General features: G+C 38.3%; 2 protein-coding genes across 2 annotated transcripts in view; both read left to right on the top strand.

Annotated features, from left to right (window-relative positions):
• Window positions 1-143: 143 nt before the first annotated feature.
• Window positions 144-7,220, top strand: LOC134797270 (MORN repeat-containing protein 4-like). The gene is made up of 2 exons (XM_063769496.1): window positions 144-297; window positions 6,631-7,220. The coding sequence occupies exons 1-2, from the start codon at window positions 144-146 to the stop codon at window positions 6,996-6,998; spliced, it is 522 nt and encodes a 173-aa protein (XP_063625566.1). The 3' UTR covers window positions 6,999-7,220.
• A 3,127-nt stretch (window positions 7,221-10,347) lies between these two features.
• Window positions 10,348-27,810, top strand: part of LOC134797665 (integrin beta-nu-like) — a 38,973-nt gene continuing 21,510 nt past the window's right edge. The window contains exons 1-5 of the mRNA XM_063770007.1: window positions 10,348-10,664; window positions 19,813-19,948; window positions 24,854-25,011; window positions 25,432-25,597; window positions 26,793-26,937. Of these exons, the coding sequence (XP_063626077.1) occupies window positions 10,595-10,664; window positions 19,813-19,948; window positions 24,854-25,011; window positions 25,432-25,597; window positions 26,793-26,937 (675 nt within the window). The 5' untranslated portion in view covers window positions 10,348-10,594. The remainder of the gene's footprint in view (window positions 10,665-19,812; window positions 19,949-24,853; window positions 25,012-25,431; window positions 25,598-26,792; window positions 26,938-27,810) is intronic.

The raw sequence follows: 27,810 nt of genomic DNA, 5'->3' as shown, positions 1-27,810 counted from the left end.
AAATATGTCCCATAGCATAATAGTTCCTAAATCGCTGACATAAGAGCTATGGGATATATTTTTGAGACGATTTGTGCATCCATATTTTTACACTTGACTGTACTGTACCTAATTAAATATTATTTTTCCCTGGAGCAGTAAACATGACTGACGAAGTAGAGCCCGATGAACAAAAGAAGGTAGTGGTGAAAGAAACCCCAGTGGTGTTCGACGAGGGGACTTTCGTGCACGAAACCGGGGACACCTACGAAGGCGCTTTCGAGGCGAGGAAGAAGGACAGGTTCCTGAAGATGCACGGTAAGTAGAGCCAAAAGAGGCCAGTGAAAGAAGCCCCAGTGGTGTTCGACGAGGGGACTTTCGTGCACGAAACCGGGGACACCTACGAAGGCTCCTTCGTGGCGAGGAAGAAGAACATGTTCTTGAAGATGCACGGTAAGTAGAGCCCTAGGAACAAAAGAAGCCAGTCAAAAAAAAAATCGCAGTGGTGTTCGACGAGGGGACTTTCGTACACAAAACCGGGGACACCTACGAAGGCTCCTTCGTGGCGAGGAAGAAGAACAGGTTCTTAAATATGCACGGTAAGTAGAGCCCCAGGAACAAAAGAAGCCAGTGAAAGAAATCGCAGTGGTGTTCGACGAGGGGACTTTCGTGCACGAAACCGGGGACACCTACGAAGGCTCCTTCGTGGCGAGGAAGAAGAACAGGTTCTTGAAGATGCACGGTAAGTAGAGCCCTAGGAACAAAAGAAGCCAGTGAAAGAAATCGCAGTGGTGTTCGACGAGGGGACTTTCAAGCACGAAACTGAGGACTCCTACGAAGGCTCCTTCGTGGCGAGGAAGAAGAACAGGTACTTGAAGATGCACGGTAAGTAGAGCCCTAGGAACAAAAGAAGCTAGTGAAAGAAATCGCAGTGGTGTTCGACGAGGGGGCCTTCGTGCACAAAACTGGGGACTCCTACGAAGGCTCCTTCGAGGCGAGGAAGAAGGACAGGTTTCTGAAGATGCACGGTAAGTAGAGCCAAAAGAAGCTAGTGAAAGAAATCGCAGTGGTTTTCGACGAGGGGGCCTTCGTGCACAAAACTGGGGACTCCTACGAAGGCTCCTTCGTGGCGTGGAAGAAGAACAGGTTCTTGAAGATAAACGGTGGGTAAGGAACTAAGACGGTTAATAAAATTACAGGTTAAGTAGACTGAGCCAACGGAAACCAGCAAAGAAAATCTGGTCTTTGGCCAAACGCTTTTCGTACAAGGACTCTTGCAAGGCGAGGAATGGTGATGTGAGGTGACATAAGTACTTAAATATTATAAGTTAGTAGGAACCTGCTAACGGCTCATTGAACCCAACAAAGGAAATCGCCTTGTGACATCAACAGGGCGTCCAAAACGACGAGGTAGGTACCTAAATAAGTGTGTTTTTAAAATTGAACCACGAGCGTAGCGAGTGGTTCGAAAAATTTAATTTTGAGCGTTGCGAGGGTTTCAAAGCACGAGGGTTAAACAAAATTTGCCCCCGAGTGAAACAACATTTTTCACCACACCAACCCGAAGCAAATATTAAATGTAAAATATCAAACAAAATCAAACCAAATCAAATCCAAATGAATGTTATTAAATATTTATCCTCCAAAATCATCATTTATAAAAACTTTTTACAAAAAAAAGCAAACCGACTTCAAAAAGGATGAAATAAAATATTATCCTTTTTGAAGTCTATGCGTTACCAACTGATATGTTTGAAGTCGGTGCCAAGCCAATTTTTAAGCATACCATGACTTTGGTGCAATTCGATAAGGATTTACCTACGTTGGATTGCCTTACACGACGACAATGAACGTACTTTCTGTAGGTACAGTCGACGTTAAAAATATGTTTACACTTTTCGCCTTATTACAAAGGAGTAAGGTGCAAAAGTGTAAACATATCATTGACGTCGACTGGACCTAAGAACACACCTCAGAACACACGATCAAACCTTCTTGGCGCAGTCTGTACCATGTTTGTCGGCACATTAGTGTAAATATAAATGCATTTTTTTGCCGTCGTATTTTTTAAAGAGCATTTCTTACTAATGCTCGTACAGTCTATAGCACGCAAGTGTGGGATTGGGACTGAGTTATTTCCCGTCCCTTATCCAGAGGACTACATTTGAAAATACAAAAAAATTCAAGGAATTTACCTTCTTGCCAAATTTCACCTAAGGCGGTTCAGTTATTTAGCCATGAAAAGGCGACAAAGAGGCAGACAGAATTCTTTACACATTTATAATAGTTATTAGTACAGTTCTAATGGGATTTATAGCCATAAAGCTGATTATTTTTGTCTGGTATTGTTACTACTTGGCTTGGCACCGACTTCAAACATATCAGTTGGTAACGCATAGACTTCAAAAAGGATAATATTTTATTTCATCCTTTTTGAAGTCGGTTTGCTTTTTTTTGTAAAAAGTTTTTATTTTTCCATTTTTAGTTTTAACGCATTGTTAAGAGCGCGACGCATGAATGAAAAACAAGATCATGTTTAACACTAATTTAGTAGTAGAAAATTCCTGATTTCTATTTACTAAAGTAATAACTTTAGTAAATAGAAATCAGGAATTTTCTCGAGTCCGTCTGGGAAATTATAATTCCTGTCAACTAAATCCATCCGCCCGCCCCGCCACTGACCCAATCCCTCAGCCCCCCGATCACTCAACCTCACAGCACATCAACCCCTGATCCAGGAATCCCTCGATCCTGAACTAGCAACCCTTCAACCGCCATTCCCCGACCCCTTAATCCCTGACCCCTTAACTATCCTAACCCCCGATCAGTAGCCTTACCAGCTTACCACGAGTTTGACATTGATATATTCGCTAGCATGTGTGTAACTTACTTCCTATGCATCTCGCTTGTACTAACCTTAATGTGAGCGAGATGCATAAAAAGTTACATTTAGATGCATAAGACGTTAGCGAATATGTCAATGTCAAACTCGTGGTAAGGCTACAGTTGCAGTACATCAAATTGGTGGTTTTCGGAAGCAAATGCTCGAGTTACTTTAGAAAACCCCGAAATTACTTAACACGTGCCTTTAAAAATTGAGGAGTTCCCTCAATTCCTCATGGATTCCATCATCAGACCAGAACCAAAAATAATACGGAAACACCTTAGAGGTAACTTCTTCCAAACAAAAAAAGAATTACTCAAATCGGATCACAGGTGCCGGAGTAATCGCTTAACATACTTACATTTAAAGAAATCATCATCATTATCATCAAAATAATCATCATCATCAGGTCTACTTCATCAAATTGGTGGTTTTCGGGAGAAAATGCTCGAGTTGCTTAAGAAAACGCCCAAAACACCATGCATGTGCCTTTTAAAATTGAGGAGTTCCCTCAATTTCTCATGGATCCCATCATCAGAACAGAACCAAATTAAAATGGGACCAACTCGGAGGTAGCTCCTTTCAAACAAAAAAAGAATTACTCAAATCGGACTACGGATGTCGGAGTAATCGGTGAACGTACATAGAAAAAAAAAAAAGATAGCCACAACCGAATACAGAACCTCCTCCTTCTATGAAATTGAAGTCGGTTAATAAAAACTTTTTACAAAAAAAAGCAAACCGACTTCAAAAAGGATGAAATAAAATATTATCCTTTTTGAAGTCTATGCGTTACCAACTGATATGTTTGAAGTCGGTGCCAAGCCAAATTTTGAAGCATACCATGATTTTGGTGCGATTCGATAAGGATGTACCTACGTTGGATTGCCTTACACGACGACAATGAACGTACTTTCTGTAGGTACAGTCGACGTTAAAAATATGTTTACACTTTTCGCCTTATTACAAAGGAGTAAGGTGCAAAAGTGTAAATATATCTTTGACGTCGATTGTATCTAAAGCCCCCTCCAGACTATGCGCGTGAATCGCGGGCGAAGCCGCGAACGCGAGTGTGGAGTCGATTTCGCAGGTCTGCGTTCAGGACTCCACACTCGCGTTCGCGGCTTTGCGCCGCGATTGGCGCACGAGTGTGGAGGAGGCTTAAGAACACACCTCAGAACACACGATCAAACCTTCTTGGCGCAGTCTGTACCATGTATGTTTGTCGGCACATTAGTGGAAATCCAATGCATTTTTTTTCGTCGTATTTTTTAAAGAGCATTTCTTACTAATGCTCGAACAGTCTATAGCACGCAAGTGTGAGATTGGGACTGAGTAATTTCCCGTCCCTTATCCAGAGGACTACATTTCAAAATATAAAACAATTTAAGAAATTTACCTTCTTGCCAAATTTCACCTAAAGCGGTTCAGTTGTTTAGCCTTGAAAAGGCGACAAAGAGGCAGACAAAATTACTTACACATTTGTAATAGTTATTAGTGCAGTTCTAATGGGATTTATAGCCATAAAGCTGATTATTTTGACTGGTATTGTTACTACTTGGCTTGGCACCGACTTCAAACATATCAGTTGGTAACGCATAGACTTCAAAAAGGATAATATTTTATTTCATCCTTTTTGAAGTCGGTTTGCTTTTTTTTGTAAAAAGTTTTTATTTTTCCATTTTTAGTTTTAACGCATTGTTAAGAGCGCGACGCATGAATGAAAAACAAGATCATGTTTAACACTAAATTCGTGTACCTATTACTTTAATAAATATGTATGTAATCAGGAATTTTCTCGAGTCCGTCTGGGAAATTATAATTCCTGTCACTACTACACTAAATCCATCCTCCGCCCCCCACTGGCCCAATCCCTCAACGCCCCGATCACTCAACCTCACAGCGCATCAACCCCTGATCCAGGAACCCCTCGACCCTGAACCAGGAATTTTCTCGAGTCCGTCTGGGAAATTATAATTCCTGTCAACTAAATCCATCCGCCCGCCCCGCCACTGACCCAATCCCTCAGCCCCCCGATCACTCAACCTCACAGCACATCAACCCCTGATCCAGGAACCCCTCGATCCTGAACCAGCAACCCTTCAACCGCCATTCCCCGACCCGTTAATCTCTGACCCCTTAACTCCTAACCCTAACCCCCGATCAGTAGCCTTACCAGCTTACCACGAGTTTGACATTGATATATTTGCTAGCATGTGTGTAACTTACTTCCTATGCATCTCGCTCGTACTAACCTTAGTGTGAGCGAGATGCATAAAAAGTTACATTTAGATGCATAAGACGTTAGCGAATATGTCAATGTCAAACTCGTGGTAAGGCTACGGTTGCAGTACATCAAATTGGTGGTTTTCGGAAGCAAATGCTCGAGTTACTTTAGAAAACCCCGAAATCACTTAACACGTGCCTTTAAAAATTGAGGAGTTCCCTCAATTCCTCATGGATTCCATCATCAGACCAGAACCAAAAATAATACGGAAACACCTTGGAGGTAACTTCATCCAAACAAAAAAAGAATTACTCAAATCGGATCACAGGTGCCGGAGTAATCGGTGAACATACTTACATTTAAAGAAATCATCATCATTATCATCAAAATAATCATCATCATCAGGTCTACTTCATCAAATTAGTGGTTTTCGGGAGAAAATGCTCGAGTTGCTTAAGAAAACGCCCAAAACACCATGCATGTGCCTTTAAAAATTGAGGAGTTCCCTCAATTCCTCATGGATCCCATCATCAGAACAGAACCAAATTAAAATGGGACCAACTCGGAGGTAGCTCCTTTCAAACAAAAAAAGAATTACTCAAATCGGACTACGGATGTCGGAGTAATCGGTGAACGTACATAGAAAAAAAAAAAAAAAATAGCCACAACCGAATACAGAACCTCCTCCTTCTATGGAATTGAAGTCGGTTAAAAAGTCAGTTCTACCAGCAAACATAAGAAAACAAAAACTTCAAAAATCATCAATGTGAATAAAATGCAACTTTGCTATCAGTTTTTGAAGTGCAAAGTAAGCCTTTCCGAGCTGGTGTGGTGAAAAAGAATATATAGGTACTTGGTAACCTTTTAGAAACAGGAATTAGGTAGGTAGGTACTGAAACGTCAACAAATTAATAACAAATAACTTCTAACAGGGTTACAGTACTTTTCCGAACCAACATCGTATTTATAACTCAATAAGGTTCATTTTACAACTGCTAATACTAGTAAAATAAGAGCTCGTAAAAGTAACTCCGGATTTGTCTCTTATCCAGAGTTAATGGTCCGTGCCATCATTCCGAAACGTTCACGCTCTAATTGTACGGTAGGTACTTATCCATTGTACGTTCGGCCCACGGAAATGACGGATTATGTATAAAACTTTGTCATAGTAAAAAAATTACGTGTCAATACGTGTAAATTCCTTATCCCAAGGCTCGTCTTATAAGGAATTTACAACGATACGGTTCTAATAAGTTGGTGCCTAATAGGTACTTACCTATATTTTGTTTAATCGTATGGTCCTTGGGAACGACTTCACTTTAATTATAAATTATCTCCATGAGGCATAACAGAGCCACACTGCTTCCTTGACTTGGAGTCCACTTGAGAGTTGGCAATTAATGTAGTGCTTGTGCGAATATGCGGTCAAAGCTCTGATACCACTACCCACTACCTCATTAGTCGTTACTATTTTTACCTGATCTTTGGCGGTAATTCATGAATTTACTCGCCTATTATGTGACTACGCTCGATTTTTTAGGTCCCGGCGTCTACACCACGGCAGAAGGCGTTGTATACACCGGCAACTGGGAAGGCGACCGCCTCGTTGGCGACGATGTAACCATAACTTACGCTGACGGCTCTAAATACGAGGGATCAATCAAAGACTGGACCTACAACGGTAGAGGCAAATACACGTATCCCGATGGCACGGTGTTGAACACGGAATTTGTTGAGAACTGTCCTGTGAAATATATGGCGCTGACAGATCCGAACGGCCATGTGTGGTTGGGAAGGGCGGACGTCGGGTTTGGACTGCTGGAACCTTGGAACCACTACTATCAGGCGTTAGAAAGACCGAGTGAGAAATCGCAGAGTAGCCAGGAAAGGTCTGTTCAACATAACTAGAAAAACAACGGACAATACGGTCAGATATTTTTTTATACTTACCGAAATACCATACTTTGTCAAAGGAAGGTTACGCGGACAATGTTTTTGACACGCATTTAACTGGATACTGAGCAGTTGCTTAGTACCTACCCAGATTTGCTGAAGGTTGCTAATCACTATTGCACGCTATTTTGCTCTGTAGCTACTTCCTGCTTCGGATTATATTATTTTAAGACGAAATCTTATTTCTTTTCAAAATAGTTTAAAAGTGCCCTTCCCTCTTATTTTGTCTAAAAATAAAAGTTGATTGGAGCATCTATTTCAAACCTGCTCATCTTTAAAGTACTTTCGGATATCGCACTTGCCTACATGCCAACACTAACGAAGAAATTGCTCAAATGATTCAAGTATACATTTACTGTACCTACAGTATGAATGGCCACAGTTAGCGAACTGTGGTTATTCATCTCATCTGTCCACTTGTGATCGACGCTGTGACTATCCACTAACTGCTTTTATTAATACCATTCGTTCGCATAGTAAGAATCCGCTTCCACTGACATTCATTCGACTTGAGTGGTAATAAAGCTTAAAGGATCTAGTTATGTTGGTTTGCACCATACATAGCGTCGAACGTAGATCACAGAATACCACCAATGCGTTTGTGTAAACAACACAGTCACTTAGTGAGACGCACCTTGCACGCTAACTGTTAGACGCGAGCGACACTTCACATTTGAACTCACTTACGGTAAAGTGGGTATGCTCGGTGGCAGTGGTATTTTAAGGGCCAACTTCGTACCTACATGGTATTGGTATTGTTAATTTCCAAAACTTGTTCGGGTTAGTAACCGTGAATTGAGAGAATGTTATCACTTTGTATAGGAAGCGATTGATGTGTTAATTGCACAAAGGAAGACTATATTATAATTGCATTGAATATAACATAGGTACCTACTAAATTTAATAATTTGAAATGGGGAGAAAATCTTAAATATTATTTCTAATTTGCAGGATCAGATGGCCGATTCTATTTCAACAATTTCATATAGTTTTCATCTCATCTTGGTACAGTCAAGTGTAAAAATATGGGTGCATACCTATATAAAGTTGTTCAAAAATATGTCCCATAGTTCTTAATTCGCTGACATAAAAGAGCTATGCGATATATTTTTGATTATGATGTGTGCACCCTTACTTTTACACTTGACTGTACGTCTGTCGTATCATCACTCACCAGGCATCCAAGGCGGAAAAATAAGTGCAAGCGAAATGCCTTATGAGAGGACACCTGAGGCCCGTTTCTCAAAAGCTTGTAACTTATAATAGGTACAAGTGGAAGTCCCTTTCTAACAAAAGCTGTCAAAAAGTGACATTTGCTTGCATTACAAGTTACAAGATTTTGAGAAACGGGCCCTTGATTGCATTTCGTCAGCACCAATCAACGTGAGCCGCTAACGCTTATGGTGCTCGCAGTCAAGATCGTATCATAGTAAGATGAAAATCATATTATAAAATTCTTGAATCAGAATCGGCCCCCTAATTTTTTTATTCCCATCGACATGTTCTCATGATCAAGCAACGCTCAATGTCCCGTTGAAAACATATCCGAAAAGTCGAAGTGAATGCAATGTATATTAGACGTAAATCAAAACGTAAAAGTTAACTACCTACCTATCAGTTAAGTCCCGATCATTATTGAATACGTAATGTGTGAAAACCGTGAAAGGTTAAATCAATAAATCTTTAAACACTACGCTACTTTTATGTACGTATAACATTTTCATTTAAAGTTAAAACTTTACAAATTAATAAATTATATCTTATTACCTTGTGGCATTCATATAACCAAGTATGGTAACGAACTAGTCACGCCTAATACCTATGTTGTAATAGATATAAAATTATATCTATGCGATCACGCACTGAGTAGGCTGCGCAAACTTTTTGCGTGCCCAAATCTAGCGTGCAATTTGCATCACCAAATAAAATAAAGGACATGCCCGCCCACGGAGTCATCTTTGACCAAACATAATGTTAAGGCTTTGGCTAACGAACGTTTGTTTCGCTTTGTTATTTCGGCCTCGAGTGTACGCCCACAACCCACCAAAATATCATAACCTCTAACTTTCCTCCCATTTCCCCTTCGCAGCAACAGGTGCTTTAGAAGGCGGTGGGAGAGGCGGTCCAATTTATGCTAGTTTCCAAATAATGAACATTTGTGGATCTAGGAGTGGTTTTGATGCGTGTTCCGAAGTCGTGTATCTTGCAGAGTAACTCAGCGTTGTATTAATAACGTCGAAGAACGACAGGGAATTAATAGTGACGCGTTAGATGGAAATTGATTAGCTTTTGAACTAACTTTAGGTTTACGACGCCTGTATCTGGGTTGAATTAAGCTTCAAGGAAATTATTTTATTAGCAGATGAAGTTGCAAAAGACACTTGAATAGTTTGCGTGTTGTGTAGCAATTTTGCTATGTTGATTGATGACTTATGTGGCTTCATATACGTAGCTAATTTAGTACTTACATCTGTATACTTAGTTAGGTACTTAAATATATGTATACCATCGTCCACACTGTTAAATTTTTATTGCAATGAGAATTACCGATGGCCAATTAAGATAACTGTTGCTATTAAGTTGTATTGAACTCTAGTAGGAATTGTATTGAACTCTAAGACAACTTAAATACTAATTAGAGTAATTAGTTACATTAAACTTAAACCAAAAACTTTTACTCTTCATGATCATGAATGAATGAATGAATGAATGATGGACAACATGTCGAAACACTGGTCGAAACACAGAGTAGATGATTGTTTTTTTATTAGGCAGGTACTACGATAAGGATTTACAGAAGAGTTACCTATAAGTAATATATTTGCTATACATGGTTATGATGGTTAAGTTTTCTTTATATAATAACTCCTAAAATTTGCAAAGTTATTATTCCGCAAGTACCTATAATTACCTACTGGAAACGGTTCTACTAAGATCCCTCAAATAAATAACGCAGGCAGGCAGTCTCATTTAGTTACACGAAGCTACACTAACAACATGAATATTTATCTCCCTGTATCATTAATCGGCCCGTCAAACAAACACGCCCGGACAGCTGAAGCGTGAACTCATTACAGCGACAGACCTGAAACTACATCTTATCGGCTCTTACAGTCCATTACAGTGACATTACTACGAAGGGAACGAATAGGTAGAGTCAATGTGTATAACGTACTCTATATGTACAAAAAATCTCCAAGGCAAAGTACAACTGATGATATATACAGCTACAAAGGACGCAGATATCCTGGATAAGAAAGTGCTAGTCGTAACTTCATTCGAGATTTGAACGCATAAAGTGAATTTCTAAAAGTTCGAAGATAGGTTACTGTGTTTAGCCTTTAAACTGTGGAGGAAGCGCCCAACAAGTTGCCTAGAGTAGCGTGAGATGCCGCCGCGCGTAGACGCGAGCGAGTGCGCCGAGCGCGCTGCTCGCGCCCTTAATATCTCCTTATCAATCCTTATCAAACCTTATCACTTACTCATCGCAAACGAACTCCGATCGATTCAGCACACTCGCGAATATCCCGCTTAATATGTGAGATTTAATTATGATCATGATCAGGAATATTGTGTTTAATTTGTGTGTTTATGTGTTATTGGAATACGCGAGTGGCCAAGGTAAGTTGATAAGAGTGATAAGCTTTCCTTTGCTGAAATTGGTACGTGATAACTGAAAACGTGTTAGGCGTGTTTGTTTAATGTGATATTGACATAGTTTAACGAAAACTAGTAAACTTTGTGTAACTTATCTTTTGTACGCTAGTCATTCACAATAATAAGTTCTGAAATTATATTAAGTATTACATAGGTACTAAGAATAGGTACTTAATTATATGGCTGAAGTCTGAAGAAAACACGTGTTCAAATAAGCAGCGCCTTTAATCGGTTTTACAGGCTGAAATAAAACTGGTTCTTATCTACGTGGCTTCAAAAGGAATGATTTATTTTACATCCATGTCTAAACTAAAATAGACGTAGACGAGGCGCCACTGCACCGCCACCTGCCACGGGCATTACTTTACTAAGATAGGAGAAATGCTAATAGAGATTGACAGTGTTCACAGTGTTATTTATAAAGTGTAAAACTGGAGGAAGGGCAATGTGCTCCGTCTGAAAGAATTCGATTTCCGCGTGTAAGCATATGGTAGGTATCTCAACATATACTTTAGATATCTAAATAAATGGAAACTGTATAAAATAATTCATTTTTAACTAGCGATCCGACCCGTCTTCGCACGGGTTACACAAAACCGTAACAAATATACATACACCTAAACCTTCCTCAAGAATCACTCTATCGATAGGTGAAAACCGCATGAAAAACCGTTCAGTAATTTTTGAGTTTATCGCGAACATACATACACACTAACAGACAGACGCGGCGGGGGACTTTGTTTACGAGTAATAAGGTGTACGTATTAGTGATATATGTATGATATAGTAGCAAAATCAACAACATCCAACTGTTTTCCATTCATCCAATTGTTTTTACAGTTTTAGGAAAACAATTGGACTACAGTTTTACAGCAGGATATGTAAAAAAGTGGATATTGTGTCATATCTCTATGTGTGATGCATGTTTCGTATTCAAGTATGAAATAAAGTGAATCAGTGAACTAATAAAACTATAATTATTTTGAATGTTAGTATAAATTTGAAATACAGTCAGAAATAGTAAAGAAAACTTCGTCAATCAACCATATGGCCTTTTCTTTTATTTTATTTTTTAATACTAAGACGTAGACGCGAGCCTATCGTGAATGTAGTCGCATAGTCCCTGTCCTATACCATTTTATATATCAACAATCAATTTAGCAATTAAAATTTATGTCAGAAAAAGGACATCATACCGTTATTGTTGAAAGAAATTGTAAAATGTTGTAAATAACTTCCCCACTGATTAGGTAACAAAAGTAAGTATTACCTACCTACCTAAGTACATAAATACCAGAATAATACAGAATATGTATTATGTGTTGTAAGCCGAACCTCTCGAGATAAAAGTAGGACAGCGACCTATGGCCCACCTGAGAAATGCACCAACTTTAGCAACTCTAGTTGACATTCGTAGTAATATATTTCCTTCCCATAATTTACTGCTTTTAGTCAGATTTCTACGTAGCCCACTTTTTGTACTTTTTTCCGGGCCGGATCATATTTCTATTTAGGGAGGTACCTATACTTTTTACTGGATGCAAATTATTAATATAAATCTGTACGTTACCAACGGTCACCGCATCCTCAATTAAATAGTCGTTACCATGGATGCGTATATAATATCAACATCCTAATCTAGTTAGTTGGACGACACCATTATTGAAAAATATCAGGCAACTTCGGATGTACCTACAGTCAAGTGTAAAAATATGGGTGCATACAATTTACTCAAAAATATGTTCCATAGTACTACCTACTTTTTACTTAATTAAAAATCAATTAAAACATTTATGTTTGTCAAAATCGGTTCATTAGTTTTGACGCTACGGCACACGACATAAACATAAAATAGACTGCTAAAATTAATACTTTTCCCGTAGTCGAGTAAAAACAAAAGTCAGTAATACGAGACACGATAAACAGAACATCTGGCCAGTACTTAACAATAATTAAAACGTAATAAAAAATGAACACCAACCCTTTAATTGATGCATTTAATGAATCAATCGACGTTATCACCCCGATCTATGTCTTGTCCGAGTCGTATGGGGCACGTGGCACGTGTGATATTTCAATAAATTATATGTATGTATGGTATAGAAATGTATTATTTTTATGGTTTATATTACGCACGCATTAAAAATAAGTGTCTCTTCTATTTCCAAAAGTTAAGGTTAATAAAGACTGAGTGTCTGATTGTGATTTGTGACTCATATTTAAAATCAGTCCCGATTTCCCGATTTGTATAAAAATTGAGGAAATTTACTACAAACCACGTAGTTTCAACCCGCGACTTCGTCTGCGTGGGATGATCTTGATGAGTGATAAAAACCGGCCAAGCGCGAGTCGGACTCGCAAACGAAGGGTTCCGTACCATTATCTATAAAAACGGTCACCCATCCAAGTACTGACTCCGCCTGACATTGCTTAACTTCGGTCAAAAATCACGTTTGTTGTATGGGAGCCCTACTTAAATCTTTATTTTATTCTGTTTTTAGTATTTGTTGTTATAGCGGCAACAGAAATACATCATCTGTGAAAATTTCAACTGTCTAGCTATCACGGTTCGTGAGATACAGCCTGGTGACAGACAGACGGACGGACGGACGGACGGACGGACAGCGGAGTCTTAGTAATAGGGTCCCGTTTTACCCTTTGGGTACGGAACCCTAAAAACTAGCTTATTATGTACTTCTTCGGACCTCAACTATTTCATCTATATTGGTTCAGCGGTTTAAGTGTGAAAGGATAACAGACAGACAGACAGACAGTCTTTCGCATTTATACTAATCGTAATGCGCCTCCAAATTTCGAAGATATCGAAACAATTGTACATGTACAGTCATGTGTGAAAATAAAGCGTGCATTGAACCGTCACGAAAATATGTAACCACGGCCTACTTGCACCGGCATGAGCGTTGAGAATGTTATATTTATTTAAACTGTTGTTGTTAAATAATTACACTATTATAACAAAGATAGTTAAAGTGATATTTTAATTAATGCCAAATAGCGTTATCTATCAGTCAACTATAGATCTGAGCAGAAGTAGGTATAGGACTAATAAAATTGAGGCTTATATAGAATACGAAAATAATAAAAACAGAGTGTTTTTCATCACTAGAACCCCCAATTACTGTCTTCGGTCTTGTCATTAATTTGGGAAGCCCATTTACTGAACAATTTATTGCTTTACAGCGGCGGTCGGCAACCTGCGGCCCGCGGGCCGCATGCGGCTCGTGAAACTGTCACTTGCGGCCTGCGAGCCTCTCTGGCAATGTAATATTGAGAAACGACAATGTCTGATAAAGTCATAAATATCGTTAACTACGCTACTAAAACTACGCAAAAAAAGGTTGCCGACCGCTGCTTTACAGTATCTCGAGTCTGCTCCTAAATCGTTAGCTCCCAATAGAGCAACTTCGTTCCACCACCGTTTAGGCTGATTTAGTACTTACTTAGAAAAGTGTTGATGTTTTTTGGGTTTAACTGATATTTTCGTACTTTAAACTTGTAACTGGGGGCCGATTTTTGAATTTCGACCACTCGATTTCGTGTATTTCGTTAAATAATATCTCCACTACTAGGCATTTAAATTCTACTAATAGAATTGAAATCGAGTAGTCAATACCAATAGATTCCAAATTTCGATCGCTCGTATTTCAAAAATTAGCATTTCGCCGTTTTCCACCGATTTTCGAGTGACGAAATCGAGCGATCGAAATTCAAAAATCGGCCCCCTGGTAATTTTCAATAGGTATTCTTGATAATTTTGTAAATAATGCTTCGATAGGATCGATTGCATAGTAGGGAGTATTCGTGGAGAATAATATGACTGCATTATTGTCTATGAATCTCCATTTGTCAATGCCTAATTTAGTAACTACTGGCAAAGAGAATAGATAGTATAGAGGGCTATTGCCATAGTAAATTTTGTAGTCACGGTACATTTACTGCCATCTATCGACACACGATTAAAACTTAAAATAAAATTGAAAATGTATAAATTAATCAAAATATGAATACGGATAAATGATTTTTAATTTTTATTGTTCCATACTGACCCATGTTCTTTCACTGATATGTGTTCAAATTGTTAAATATCAAACGGTGTCGTCAACGCCATCTAGCCGAGAATAGGCCAAAGGTATGGCGCCATCTAATATTCGAGAATGACTTGTCTTGATTTCCGAGGCACGTTTTTTTCTTAGACTTTATTTATCTTATACGGAGTTACATATATCTTTGCTACTGGTAAACTCTAGTGAGTTTGACCACGATATGTTTTTATGTCAAGTATCGCACTCCCATGCATTGTCACTCAGTCGGTACAACATTGTAGACGGGCTTTAAATCTACGTACCTATGAAACAAAGTGTACCTAGTTAAAATCAGTAGGTACCTATAAAAATGATTACTGACAAAGTAATACCATTTTCCATTACTCACTACACATACATATGTATACTGATAAAAGTAAACACAATGCCATCTGCTTGCACCGATAGTGGCCGATCGGTGACGTCAACGTCGCGCCAGTTGCTGGATCAATCTAAATCAGCCTTAACACCTCACCCCGCAACCTCACACGCCCACTACCGCAACCTCACACGCACACGGTCACTCGTAAATTACGGCGACGGAACGTAAACAATGTTACCACAACTACATGTACCACTTGTGGATATATATCGTCCACTTATTTAAAAAAGTAGAACTACCAAAAGCCCCCATTAAATGTTAGTAACGTGATTATGCTTTTCTGAGCACATTTCATTGCAATCTAGTATAAATAATTATTTTTAGTATCGTATTAAAACGGCTTTTTACTCCACTGGCTTAGGAGGGTAAATTAATCCATTTTTTTCAACTCGTTTTGTTGAATAGGTTACAATTTTTATCGGTACCTATAGGTACTTAACTCAAAAATACAATCATTTAATACATAGGTAAGTAGATATTATTTACGCTTTTCATCACTAAAACTCACATTTTCACATCTCTTGTACAGTCGTAGAATTGATTCCGTACCAATTCGTATGTCGTACCCTGTCACAGTGAAAATCAATGTGAAAGTCGCTAAGAATAAGAACATCATACTATTGTCACTGTGACAAGGTACGAAATTAAATTCCTTAACCGTGCAACTACCTATTGAACTGACCATCTTTATTTCCTTACGAATCGCGCGCATACGTCGTCTATTTAGATATATGTCCGTGAACTCCACAACCTATTTGGTGGTTGATTTTACTTCCGCGCGGACATCGAGTGGAGACGCGGCTAAAATAGAGAGTCCATATATAAACAGTCTAATTTAGAGAGTGGACACATTCCTATGCCGCTCCATTGAAATGTTGAATTTGGTAGGGATATTTATCTCATCGGCTTTACATATAAAATAGATCACTATGGCTGCCGACGGACCTAATTTGCTGTAGATTAGAAAGTGTGTCTTGTAGTTTTAACTTCCTAGTTAAAAGTTCAAGGCACTACAGCTAGGTATTAAATCTATTAAATATCTATTAATATAATAATCTATTAATATCTAGGTATTAAAGCTAGCGCGCAAAAATATCGAACTCATTTTTTTTTTAATTTTTATAGAGCCTACAAAGAAGCTTGTCATTTCTTTTCGATCGAAGTTTTTAGTTTTTTCATAGGTAAGTACTTATTAGATTAAACTGTTTCTGATAGTCCACTCTACAGCTTTGTAGGGTTGTAAAAAAGTTCAGTTCAGTGTTACAATATTCGCAGTTGCATGGTTTTATGTATACTTATGTAAGATTTTATTAAAAAATGTGTTATACTCGTACTGTATAAGGTACGTCATAAGTAATTGACGTGAGTATTGAATTACAGATGTAGGTAGTGCATAATTCTTTTCCATCGTATTTTCACGGAAACGTACGAACGTGTCTTGCTACTTCATTCAGTCTCAGTACAAAAAGTACTGAAGTTGAATGGAGTAGGTAGCATGCCAAATACAAAAGTTTCCGAGAAAATAGGATGGAAAACAATTATGCACTACCTACATCTGTAATTCGGTGTACTTTCGTTTGGGCCAAATACCTTTCGCCAAATTTCACTTCCCAACAAACTTATCGCAATAGTTTCATTTCCCAAAGGAACCTTTAGCAAAGTTACACTTCGCATATAATTTATTTGGTCAAAATATCACTTGGCAAGATTTTACTTTGTCAAATGTTGTTAGGACAAAAAAATATTTAGCAAACGTTTTTTATTGGCTAATATTATATTCCAAAAAAGCCGTTAAGTGGGTTAGGTTAGGTTTGAACTGCGATCCTCACAGAACCGAACAAAAGTGGGTTAGGTTAGGTTAGAACTGCGAGCCTTACAGAAACGAAATGCTACTAGAAAAGTGGATTTGATTAGGTTCGAACTGCGATCCTCACAGAACCGAAATGCTATCAGAGAAGTGGGTTCGGTTAGGCTAGATCTACGACCCTTACAGAAACGAAATGCTACTAGAAAAGTGGGTGGTTTTACCTCCTTTTCTACATAGTGCACCATCTACAATAATCTTCCACCGGCCCCCATAGAAATCAGTTTTTTTCTTAAAAATTATAATGTTTATGGTTCAACTAATCACATCCGTATGCGTAAAACATAACCAAAATGATAAAAAAAACAAGGTCGGGATTAAGTATTTCGAATAAAAGCAAAAATAAAAGTATCTATTGGTATGTAAATTGTATGCCATGCAATATGTTATGCTTAATGATACATTTGACTAAATAATACTTGGTAAAATGAAACGTGTCTAAATAATTATTTGCTAAACAATAACTTGCCAAAAAAGTCTATTGCTAACTGAAAAATTGCGCTAAGTTGTTTTGCCTAACATTTTTTTGGGAAATGATAATTTGGGAAACATAGTTTGGGATGTGATACTCGTACTTTGGGAAACGTTTTTGGCCCATTCGTTAGTAAACCCTGTAATTCAATACTCACGTCAATTACTTATGACGTACATTATACAGTAAGTATAACACATTTTTTAATAAAATATGTTCTAACTCTGCACGAAAATAAATGTATGTACAGTCACCTGCAATAATATGTTACTCTTCGAAGGCCACAAACATATGTGACACGCTCTTATGGCTCTAAAAATAAGATCGTGTCAGATATTTTTGCGGCCTTCGTTGTGTAACATATTATTGTAGGTGACTGTACTTATCTACTTAAGTTTTAATTCTGGTGTCATATGAATGGAACGCTATCTCATATTTCCTTATGAGTACCTACCCTCGTACACACTGTGAAACTGCCTGTTCGGTAACCTTATTGCAATGTGATATAAGGTCTAGGTACCAAAGGTTAGTTAAGTGTTGCTGTTGGTACTAGAAAGCCGACATCGTTTACTCAAAATTAACGAGTAGACATCGTGATTTACAATCGCAAACACATGCCGGAAAATGTAGGTCTACACATTAAATCTGTGGCGAGTTTTAGTACTTAGCTTGTGAGTTGTGACGGACTAGAAGACAAAATCAGGCTCTTATTTAGATAGGTACAGCCACCTGCCATTATATGTTACTCTCCGAAGGACGCAATAATATGTGACACGCCCTTTTGGCTTTACAAATAAGATCGTGTCGGATATTTTTGCGGCCTTCGTTGTGTAACATATTAATACAGGTGACTGTACTGGCTCCTATTAAGAATATTTAGGTACCTAGAGTCTGACTTACAGGGATGAATTTACATGACACAAATATGTACTTAATAATCCAATATGATAACGTGCAAACTTTTTGGGCTATTTATTCAAAGATACATAAATTTAGCAAAGTTTAAGAATCCGAATTTATTCACTATCATTTAAGGTCCAATTGTATGTGTTCCTAAGTAGAGCGCGGCACTAAAATATAAAGCATTGTATTATATAAAAAGGTGCCATGAAATCAAAAACTATACCTACCGCATGGATTTTGTTGCCTTATGTATTTTAAATTACTTAGTAAATAAAATTGTAGATGCAATAAGTAGAGGTAGTTTTCTGAAACTTAAAGTGCGATCACGATTTGAAAACCTAAAACTACCTGTGAGATATTTTCGCGCTGTATAAGTAATATAAATACGCAGATGCCTGTACCTGTGTGAATGGTAGAGTTTATACGTTTCTCCTAGCGGACGTATCTTTGCACACTGACAAGTAAGTTAGATGGCATGTGAATGGACTAGCTACTTTCCTATGCGCTTCAGAGGCATTCCTCACGGATAGGACGTACGTATAGGATTATTTACATATAAGTAGTCACTTACTTTCGACAATGCTATAGTGTCTCCCTAAGTGGAAGAAAGGGACAATGAAGTAACGTGTTTATTGCGTTTGTCCTCTGATGCCGATTTTATTCAATTCTTCCTATGTTCGATTTCCTACACGAGCTTTTCGTCTCGACATCGATAGTGCTGACTTCATTGAGCGTTCAATTTATGCTTAGGTTGATAATAAAAATCTAAGATTGCTAATAAAAATCAGCATTCAAGGGTATGATGAATGCTTCCACATAGGTACCTAGCTAATTTAATGATTCAAATACCTAAGTAGCTTTGAAATCGAAAGTAACGATATTACCACGATGAACACTGTACATGTACCTCGCTCAATCTTGCTTTTAGTTTAGATTTGTATCTTCGTCAGCATTTCCGCTTTATTAATAAAGGGAACCATAATATAATCAGTTATCATATATCAATCTACCAAGTCGGGACTGGTTCTGTACCATACTTTCCAATGCGATGCTTGAAATTGTGACCTAACTACTTTATTCCACGAATAAAAACGGGTGTGCTCTACCGTTTTACACGAGATTATGAATGGATCATCGTCAACATTTGTTACTTTTATCCTACTCGTAGATAATACGTACTACTCTATTACTATAGGTACTTTGATTAAAAGCCACTAGATAGGATATAGGTATTTGAAGCCACGATTCGTGTACTCGTTTGCCTCCCATTAGGTAAATAAAGCCTTATTGCGAATACATAAGGTCCCCCAATGGCCAGTAAAAGAGTGTTAGAGTACTAAGACACCAAAGCTGCTCTCAGCCAAGCTTACCATGGCTTTCTTTCACAGTGCCTCAACAAATACAGAACAAATTGGTCTGCATCGAGCATGACTCGTGCGGCGCGTGTCTGTCGGCGGCCTCGCACTGTCGCTGGTGCGCGGACCCGTCTTTCAGCGCTGCCGCCAGATGCAACGATGACGAGAGGTGAGTTATTAATTATTATCAAACCCCGTAATCAATGTTCCAGTTCATTGAAAATAAGGGTTGGCAAAAATACTTACCTACACTAAATTCGCGTTTAGTATATAATTTCGTTTTAACTAAATAGCTTTGAATTATAATTTCATTATAACTTGTATCATGGGCGTTTAGTAACTCAACATTAAGAAATTGGAAAATTTCTAGTATAACATACATGATAAAAAATCGTACGTTAGGTTACATATTGATCGTTTAGCTGAGTTCGCTGCATCTGCTGCAGTTTGCAAAATTATTTATTTTTACAATTGCCAAAACTAAACTTAGAGCTGTGTTACAAAATAGCCGGGTCCACAGAAAGCGAGCATACGCGCGAGGCAATTTCCTCGCGCACAAAACGGCTAGGCCGTCACGGCCAAGGCACGTGTACACTGGCCGTTTTGTGCGCAAGGAAATTGCCTCGCGCATATGCTCGCTCTGTGTGGACCCGGGTAGTGACGTAACAACTGTCCGCGGCCCAAAATTGTAGATGTTGTAAAGTTCTCCACAAAAGGATTAACTACTAGAGATAATTCTATTAGATATGTTATAACGGTACCTCTATTTAGATAATGTGACCTTTCTGAAGCTTATGTCTATCCCTTGTTATCTTTATGAGTCTCTCGTAGATAGGTTGATGATACTACTTTTTTTTTCTTAACACTCTGTACTGTACTATAGTACATTAGTGCAAGTTACATTGCCTTGTACTAAATAGCAATTAAAACGGGTCAATTTGTATACAAGCAGATTGTTTATACGTATACCAACATAGATGTAAACATTGAGTGGTCATAAGAGTCATAACTCAGTTATTTGTAATTCGATTATTTTTCTTAATAATTAGACTTCGGTTTGGGAAAAAATCTCGTCATTAGCTAGATTTGTCAACTTCGACCTCAATAAGTATCTCATTACAATTTTATGAGTGGCATTCTTGTTTGCGGCAATTATCATCGTCTTACTAATGTCTACATTTTTGGAAGTGACAATTTATTTAAATGCGTTTCTGGTTTCTAGTTTCCTACAACGTTTGATGCTAATTTGTAAGTTAATAAAGGAATACACTTTCTCTTACATTTTATTCTAAGAAAATAATGTTATATGATTAAGGTCAATATGCCATTTTGCCTTGTATTCGGATTTCGTAATGGAGAACTAAATATAAACGATCGCATCACACATCATGCCAAAAATATAAACTTTTTATTAATTGTATTAACTAATGTAGGCCACACCACCAGACGGCGCCATAGTAATGCAAATTAACTTAGTTAATTAACGAAATACAGTCATTCTGTTTTTATTCTCAAACACTTAATTAAGTAGGTATTTCTCGATGCCAAAGTATTTACACTATGTTTAATTAAGTCTGATAACTCCATGGTCTCAAACAGCAGGCGTCGGGCCGCACAGCAGGGGAGTAATTACCAACATTAATGGTCAATTTGTTATTTAGTATTAAGCTTTTAACACGTTGCGTTTGCTCTTTGCCGCGTTATCTGAGATGAAAAAGCTGTGAGATAAGAGTTACAAAAGGCGGTTCTTTTATTGATTTGATAGTTTGGTAGACGTTGCATTAGCGCATTCTTTGGAGCCGTCCGGTGCGGTGTAGTTGTGAGGTCCCGTTTTGTTCCCACGTTCGTCGGCCGATGTTCGCTGACATTCGGGTTGGAGTAGTGATGGGAATCATTCCAGGGAATAATCCTCAAAAAATATGGACCATAAAATTACAAATAATATGTCCCTCTGTTTATTTAAACTTGATTGCACAATAGAAATATATAATTACAAAAGATGAACTTAATGCCACACGGAATTCTCTACCAGTGAACCTTTAGACCTAACGTCGTATTTATACGTTTATAGCGTTTATATACGATAATACCAAAATTGAATTTTATACATATAGTTCTATCAGTACCTACTTCGCGATATTTTGACATAAATGTCGTCCAAAAAGGCCATAACTCCCGTAATCACGATGCAAACAGCGTGAATGATTATTGATTGGGACTTGGAAGTTTTGGGTTGAGTGTAGTCGAATAAGTATTCGTCGGGAACATTTACAAGAATGGCACATCACTAAATCTGACTATCCAAAAAAGTTGCATCTCTCGTAACGACGATCAACGTGATTGATAAGTGGTCGTGTAGCTTACACGCTTTAACTATTCGGTTTTCCGTGTCACCCTTGTAAGGTCAATCCTTAGTCAGGGGCCCATTTTTCGAATGGTTCGAATGGTTAAGCTGAGTGGCCATACTTACTAGGGTATGCCAGCGCAGTTTTGCCTGTACAGTTCAATTTTACAGGTAAACCCGGTTAGGAAACTGCACAGTCGAATGCCACATACACTCCTTTTTACCTACCTTTTTTCGATTCAACATTTAGTGGGCAAATATAATATTTGTTAGAATATTGACCGAAAAGGAGATGGCGATACGACTTGGACGCATTCTTCCCCAGATGGTGGGAAAATGCTGATGACAGGGTCGAGTAGAAAAAACAAGGGGAGGCCTTTGCCCAGCAGTGGGACACCAAAGTAGGCTAATAAATAAATAAAAGTATATTACCGATAAATGGGCCCTGTTTCGTCGGGCATATCCACGGGAATGGTACATCACTAGGTTCAAAAAGGCCCGATCTCCCGTAACCACGATCAGCGTGATTGATTATTGATTGTGCTGCTTACACGGCTGACTCGGATGAGTAGTTTTCAATGGGTTTGTTCTAAACACCGTGGGCTCATCATTTCGTCATGAGCCTAATTTTTGTTTGTTTGTCCGTATCATTTGAAACGTGAGAATAAATTTGGATTCTGTAGCTTCATCCATCTTCTGTCATCGTAGCTACGGTCTTACAAATAAAAACATGGACCACCATAAAAGTATAACGATTTGGAGTTGTATTTTAAATTGTAAGGAATCTCTTGCTTCATGGTAATTTGACTGAGTATTAGGTATACAAGAGGCATGTTATGTTATAAGTACTCACGTTCCTACAGTCAGCAGCAATAATTGCTAAGCGGGCGAGGTGTTCAAAATGATCTTGACGCGAGTTTATTGTTAAGAGAATAAGCGCGTCAAGGTAATTTTGAACACCTCGCTAGCTTAGCAACTATTGCTCCTGACTGTTCTGCATATTAGTTTCTAGTAACAATGTGTGTCGTCCTATTCAAAAAACCTCTCTTAAACGAGTAAATCTACATACTCTTGTAGCATGACTCAATAGCTTCTATTCCCTACTTAACCAAGGTTACTCGCATCTGTGGCAAAACACTTTACTCACTAACTTTGACACATTCATAATTTCCTAGATAAGAAGCAAAAAAAACAAACGGAAGAGTTAGTATTTTGTTTTTCAATGTCGCGTTTTAGCAGGGACTACGATTTTTACTTCGGCTTACTAGGGAAACCTAGGGTCCGCTTGGCTACCTAATCCCAAGAATTGGCATAGGCACTAGTTTTTACGAAAGTGACTGCCATTCATCAATACCAAATTATATTACGTAGCCAAGTTTCAAAAACTAAACGGCACGAGCCGAGGTTCGAACCCGCGACCTCCGAATTGAAAGTCGCATGCCTCTAGGCTCTATGCAAAATTCATAATGAAAATTGCTCAATGCTCACTTTGCTTAGCACGGACAGTACATCTACGGATATCGAGGTCACTTTTTTATCACTTATCGTCTTATCGTATTGGTTAATAAGACATCAATGTCTCGTTCCAGCAAGTATTGTGAGTGCGGAAGCCACGGCCGGGTCTTTTATCACAAGCGGTTAGTTATAAAAAGGGCTCGTTATAGGCCACCAGGAAAGTGAAGAAATGCCTAAATATTTATTAATTGCTACAATAAATTGGTTGGTCAATTTATTACCTATCTCTTAACGAGCACTGCTACTAGTACCGGAAGTGTGAATAGATTTTTAATTAATTGTTAAAATATGGATCGTTACGAGCTTTCATTAATGGTTAAAATCTCATCTTAATGTGGGCGGTTAAAAGCCTTTTGAGGTCTCTAGAACAATTGACAATTTATAGCCCCTATAAAATAAAAGCTATTATAAAGGTACCTAATTGCATACCGTTTTACGTTTTTGAATGCCGTTAAATAGGTAAAACCCAAGATTCCACACCTACCGAAAATAAGTAGGATTCGTTTTTGTACATTCAGTAATAGAACAAGCACCTTTGTTGTTGAGGGTGTAAGAGCGTGTGCAGATCATCCTGAACATCGCCGTCAGCAGCAGAAGTTGCTAAGCGGTCGAGGTGTTCAAATTTACCTTGACGCGCTCTTATTCTTTTAACAATAAATTTAAGTCGCGTGAAGATCATTTTGAACACCTCGCCTGCTTAGCAACTATTGCTGCTGACTGTACACCTTTAACCGTTTTTCTTCTTCATTAATTCCTTAGGCTTAAGTCAATATGTCTTTCTCTAATCGGTCTCTTTAATTTGAAAACTGGTGGTTGGAGTAGGCCTAGGCACAGAATAAATAATAGTACTAGGTACAGAAGACTCACTCTCTAACAAAACGCGTCTGTTTTACGATCAGCACAGATATGGCCGCTAGGTGGCGACAGCGCCGCGCGCGGCTTATGGCAAACCCCAAAATTGGGGCCGAACGGATGTACTTTTAGCTACCTGTAGCAAAGCGACGAAATCGCGGAGTGAGCCACGCCTGGCCTAGCAAAGATATACTCGTACATAATATAGAAACCTTGTTGTACTAGAAAGGTTACGTTTTTTTATTCAACTGTAACTGCCATGTTCTGTTTGCTCATCAATCTCATCATTAGGTACAGGTACACTTACCATAGTTTACCAATCTAACGCATCATCAAACCACCATTTGTCTTCTATGTTTCCAGTTTAGTGTCCAGTGGCTGCAAAGAAGACATGATCCAGAAGCCAGCGAAGCCGGTGTGGCAGGTGTCTGAGAACCGGTCACTTCAAGACGTGGACTCTGAAGACGTGGAGGCGGTGGTGCAAATACAACCGCAGAGAGTACGGCTGTCACTCAAACCACGTAAGTTCCTTATTTAAGCTTAAATATATTATTATATGGGTCATATCGAAAGCCATACTTACGTGTCAGTAGAGGTCGGAAGCCAACGTTTAAGTGTTAGGGAATTTATCATGTAGAAAAGTAAATCCTCTAAGCATCTGCCGTTCCTCTACTCCATACATTATTGGACGATGTCTTACCTTATTTTTCCCCGTTGTTACACTTGTTACATTGAATTTCTCGAGCCATCTAACCTTTTAATTTGCCTGTTTTTCTTCAGACGTTTATAAATCCTTAAGTTTTAAGTTTGTAAATTTTCGGCTTCATTGGTAAAATAATGTAACGCAACAGGCGTCCTGTTAACTTCTTTCATATACCGGGCAAGATTACCGGGTAAAAGATCCGAAATAAAAATTCATAAAAATATTCCGTTGTTTCCAGGAGAGACAGTGAAGGTAAAATTCTCATATAGACCAGCGAAGAACTACCCGCTCGACTTGTACTACCTGATGGACTTGACGTGGTCGATGAAGGACGATAAAGAGACGCTGGTGTCGCTCAGAGACGACCTGCCCAGCATGCTGAAGAACCTTACTGATAATTTTAGGTATGATGCGATTAACCACAGAATAAATAATAGTACTAACGTATAGAAAGGTCACTTCCTACAAAACCGAAGTTTGACAGCGATTCAGGGTCGAATCATGCTATCCCTTTCTGTATGGCACTATCCCTTTTGGCTATTTAGGGTTGTCAAAATTCAAGTCATTATCTTATCTGTGGTCGTGCACGCAAAGGGACGTCAAGTTGTGCCAACCCTAATAATTGCTCGGAGCAATGCTGAGCCGAACGGAGCCGAGATTGACCGAAGGGAGGAGCTGTGTCTCCCCACTGGATTAACCTGCAAAGTTTACCATAGCCACGCCATTGGTGGCTATTCGCAAAACATCGATCGAGAATAATTTTCAGAAATTGCCAATCAAATTATAATAAGAATAAGGTCTTATGTGAGTAAAAGCTCGTTTTAATGTATTGGCATCTGATCTATCGCTATCCGTCAGTTGTTTGTAAAATATTGAGGTTCCCGTAATGCTAATATGTATGTACATATATGATTATTTATATGACAGTTGGTACTGTGGTTGGACAAAGTATCCGTACCTAGGTACGAACGACACTATTAAATCTGCCATTTAATGACTGGACCTAGAATCATAGGCAGAGGTTAGTAGGTAAATAGATGTCATCTCCTAGAAGAACAATTACTCATTATTCTGTTTATTTTCAATGAAATACTTAGTTACATATCAATCATCCGTACTTTGTTGTAGTTTTCCTTGTGTTTATGGAATCTATAACTAACTAACCGAAGAGCTGGCGGCTACCTCGCACAACGTATCAGCATTGCGATACAGCGAGGAAATGCCGCCAGCATCCTTGGTACAATGCCTCAAGGGCCTATTTTAGATTTAAGCTAGTTATTAATTTCGTTTAGTAGTACCACTGTATATATATTGTATGTAAATAAATGATTTTTTCCATCGATTAAAAAAAAAAAAAAAAACTAAAGGTGTATATTTTTATTTATTATGAATAGATTAGCAAATGAATGAGTTTGATCTAATTCTTAATCTGATTTTTTTAATGTTAAAGTAAGGTACAATGTTTCTAGCCTAAACTACATTTAAGTAATTGATGTTCAAACAAAGTTTAAGGTAGACACTTACCCAGAACTTGCCTATTCACTATCATCTGACATCAATATTGTACCTATTCTTCTGTATGATATTTATCAATTTCAGATTAGGTTTCGGCAGTTTCGCGGACAAGCCAGTGCTGCCTTATATAAATATCGATGAGAAACGCCGTGAGAACCCTTGCAACGTCGAAGAGGAAAAGTGCGAACCTACATACAGTTACCGGCACCACCTCTCCCTTACTAACCAGGTAAGTAGGTACCTACCTAACGTGATAGCACGTGATAGCACCCTTGATACTAAATGCCTATTTGCCTATGCATAGCACAACGGAGGACTGTTTCTAGCAAGTATGGACATATACATATACCATGCCTAATTCATTATTAAGTGGACGGCTTTGACGCTATATAATAACTGCTTAAGTACATAATAAGTTAGAAGAATGAATTTCATATTGTATTTTTTTCTACTGAGGCTAGACTCCGGTATGTTAAGTCGTTGCACTCGGTTCACTTGATATTTCTACAGAAAATACCTTCACGTCATTACTTACGTCACGTTAGTTTCTTATTCAATTACATGATATTGTGTGCACGCGCTTGAATCTACTGTAGGAGGAAAGTACCTAATTCCCATGAATGTAATCAAATAATTGAAATCCATTTTATCAGTTACCTGACATCATAGAGCCTAAATAGGGAAGGTAATGGATAGACGCGCACATGATTAAAGAACTCTTTAAAAAGGCTTGGTCAAAGTCACGCACATAGCTATCAGAATTTTGATCAGACAACTAATTTATAAGCCTGTCTAGCAGTTTAGCGCATGTGACTGCCCTTATTAATAATAGTAAAGTACCGGCCAAATATAATCTAATTTATTATGAGTTGCCCCATTTGGCAGCGGGTCAGCGGTTCTGTTTAGAATTACGCACTTTGCGGTTTTGTTCCCAGACGCACTTTTGCTAACACTAACAAATTGTAATATTTGAACAATCGATGTAAGTAAATTTTGTATGAGCGTTTAATTAATTATTTGATTTAAACTTAGGGAGAAAGAACACACTTATTTTCATATCATGATTTTGCGATAAATGTGGTGTATTGCTACATGTCGATTA

Source organism: Cydia splendana, chromosome 15, assembly GCF_910591565.1.
Source record: "Cydia splendana chromosome 15, ilCydSple1.2, whole genome shotgun sequence".
Classification (NCBI taxonomy): domain Eukaryota; kingdom Metazoa; phylum Arthropoda; class Insecta; order Lepidoptera; family Tortricidae; genus Cydia; species Cydia splendana.
The sequence above is the reverse complement of the archived record's forward strand: the minus strand, read 5'-3'. Positions and strand labels throughout refer to the sequence as shown.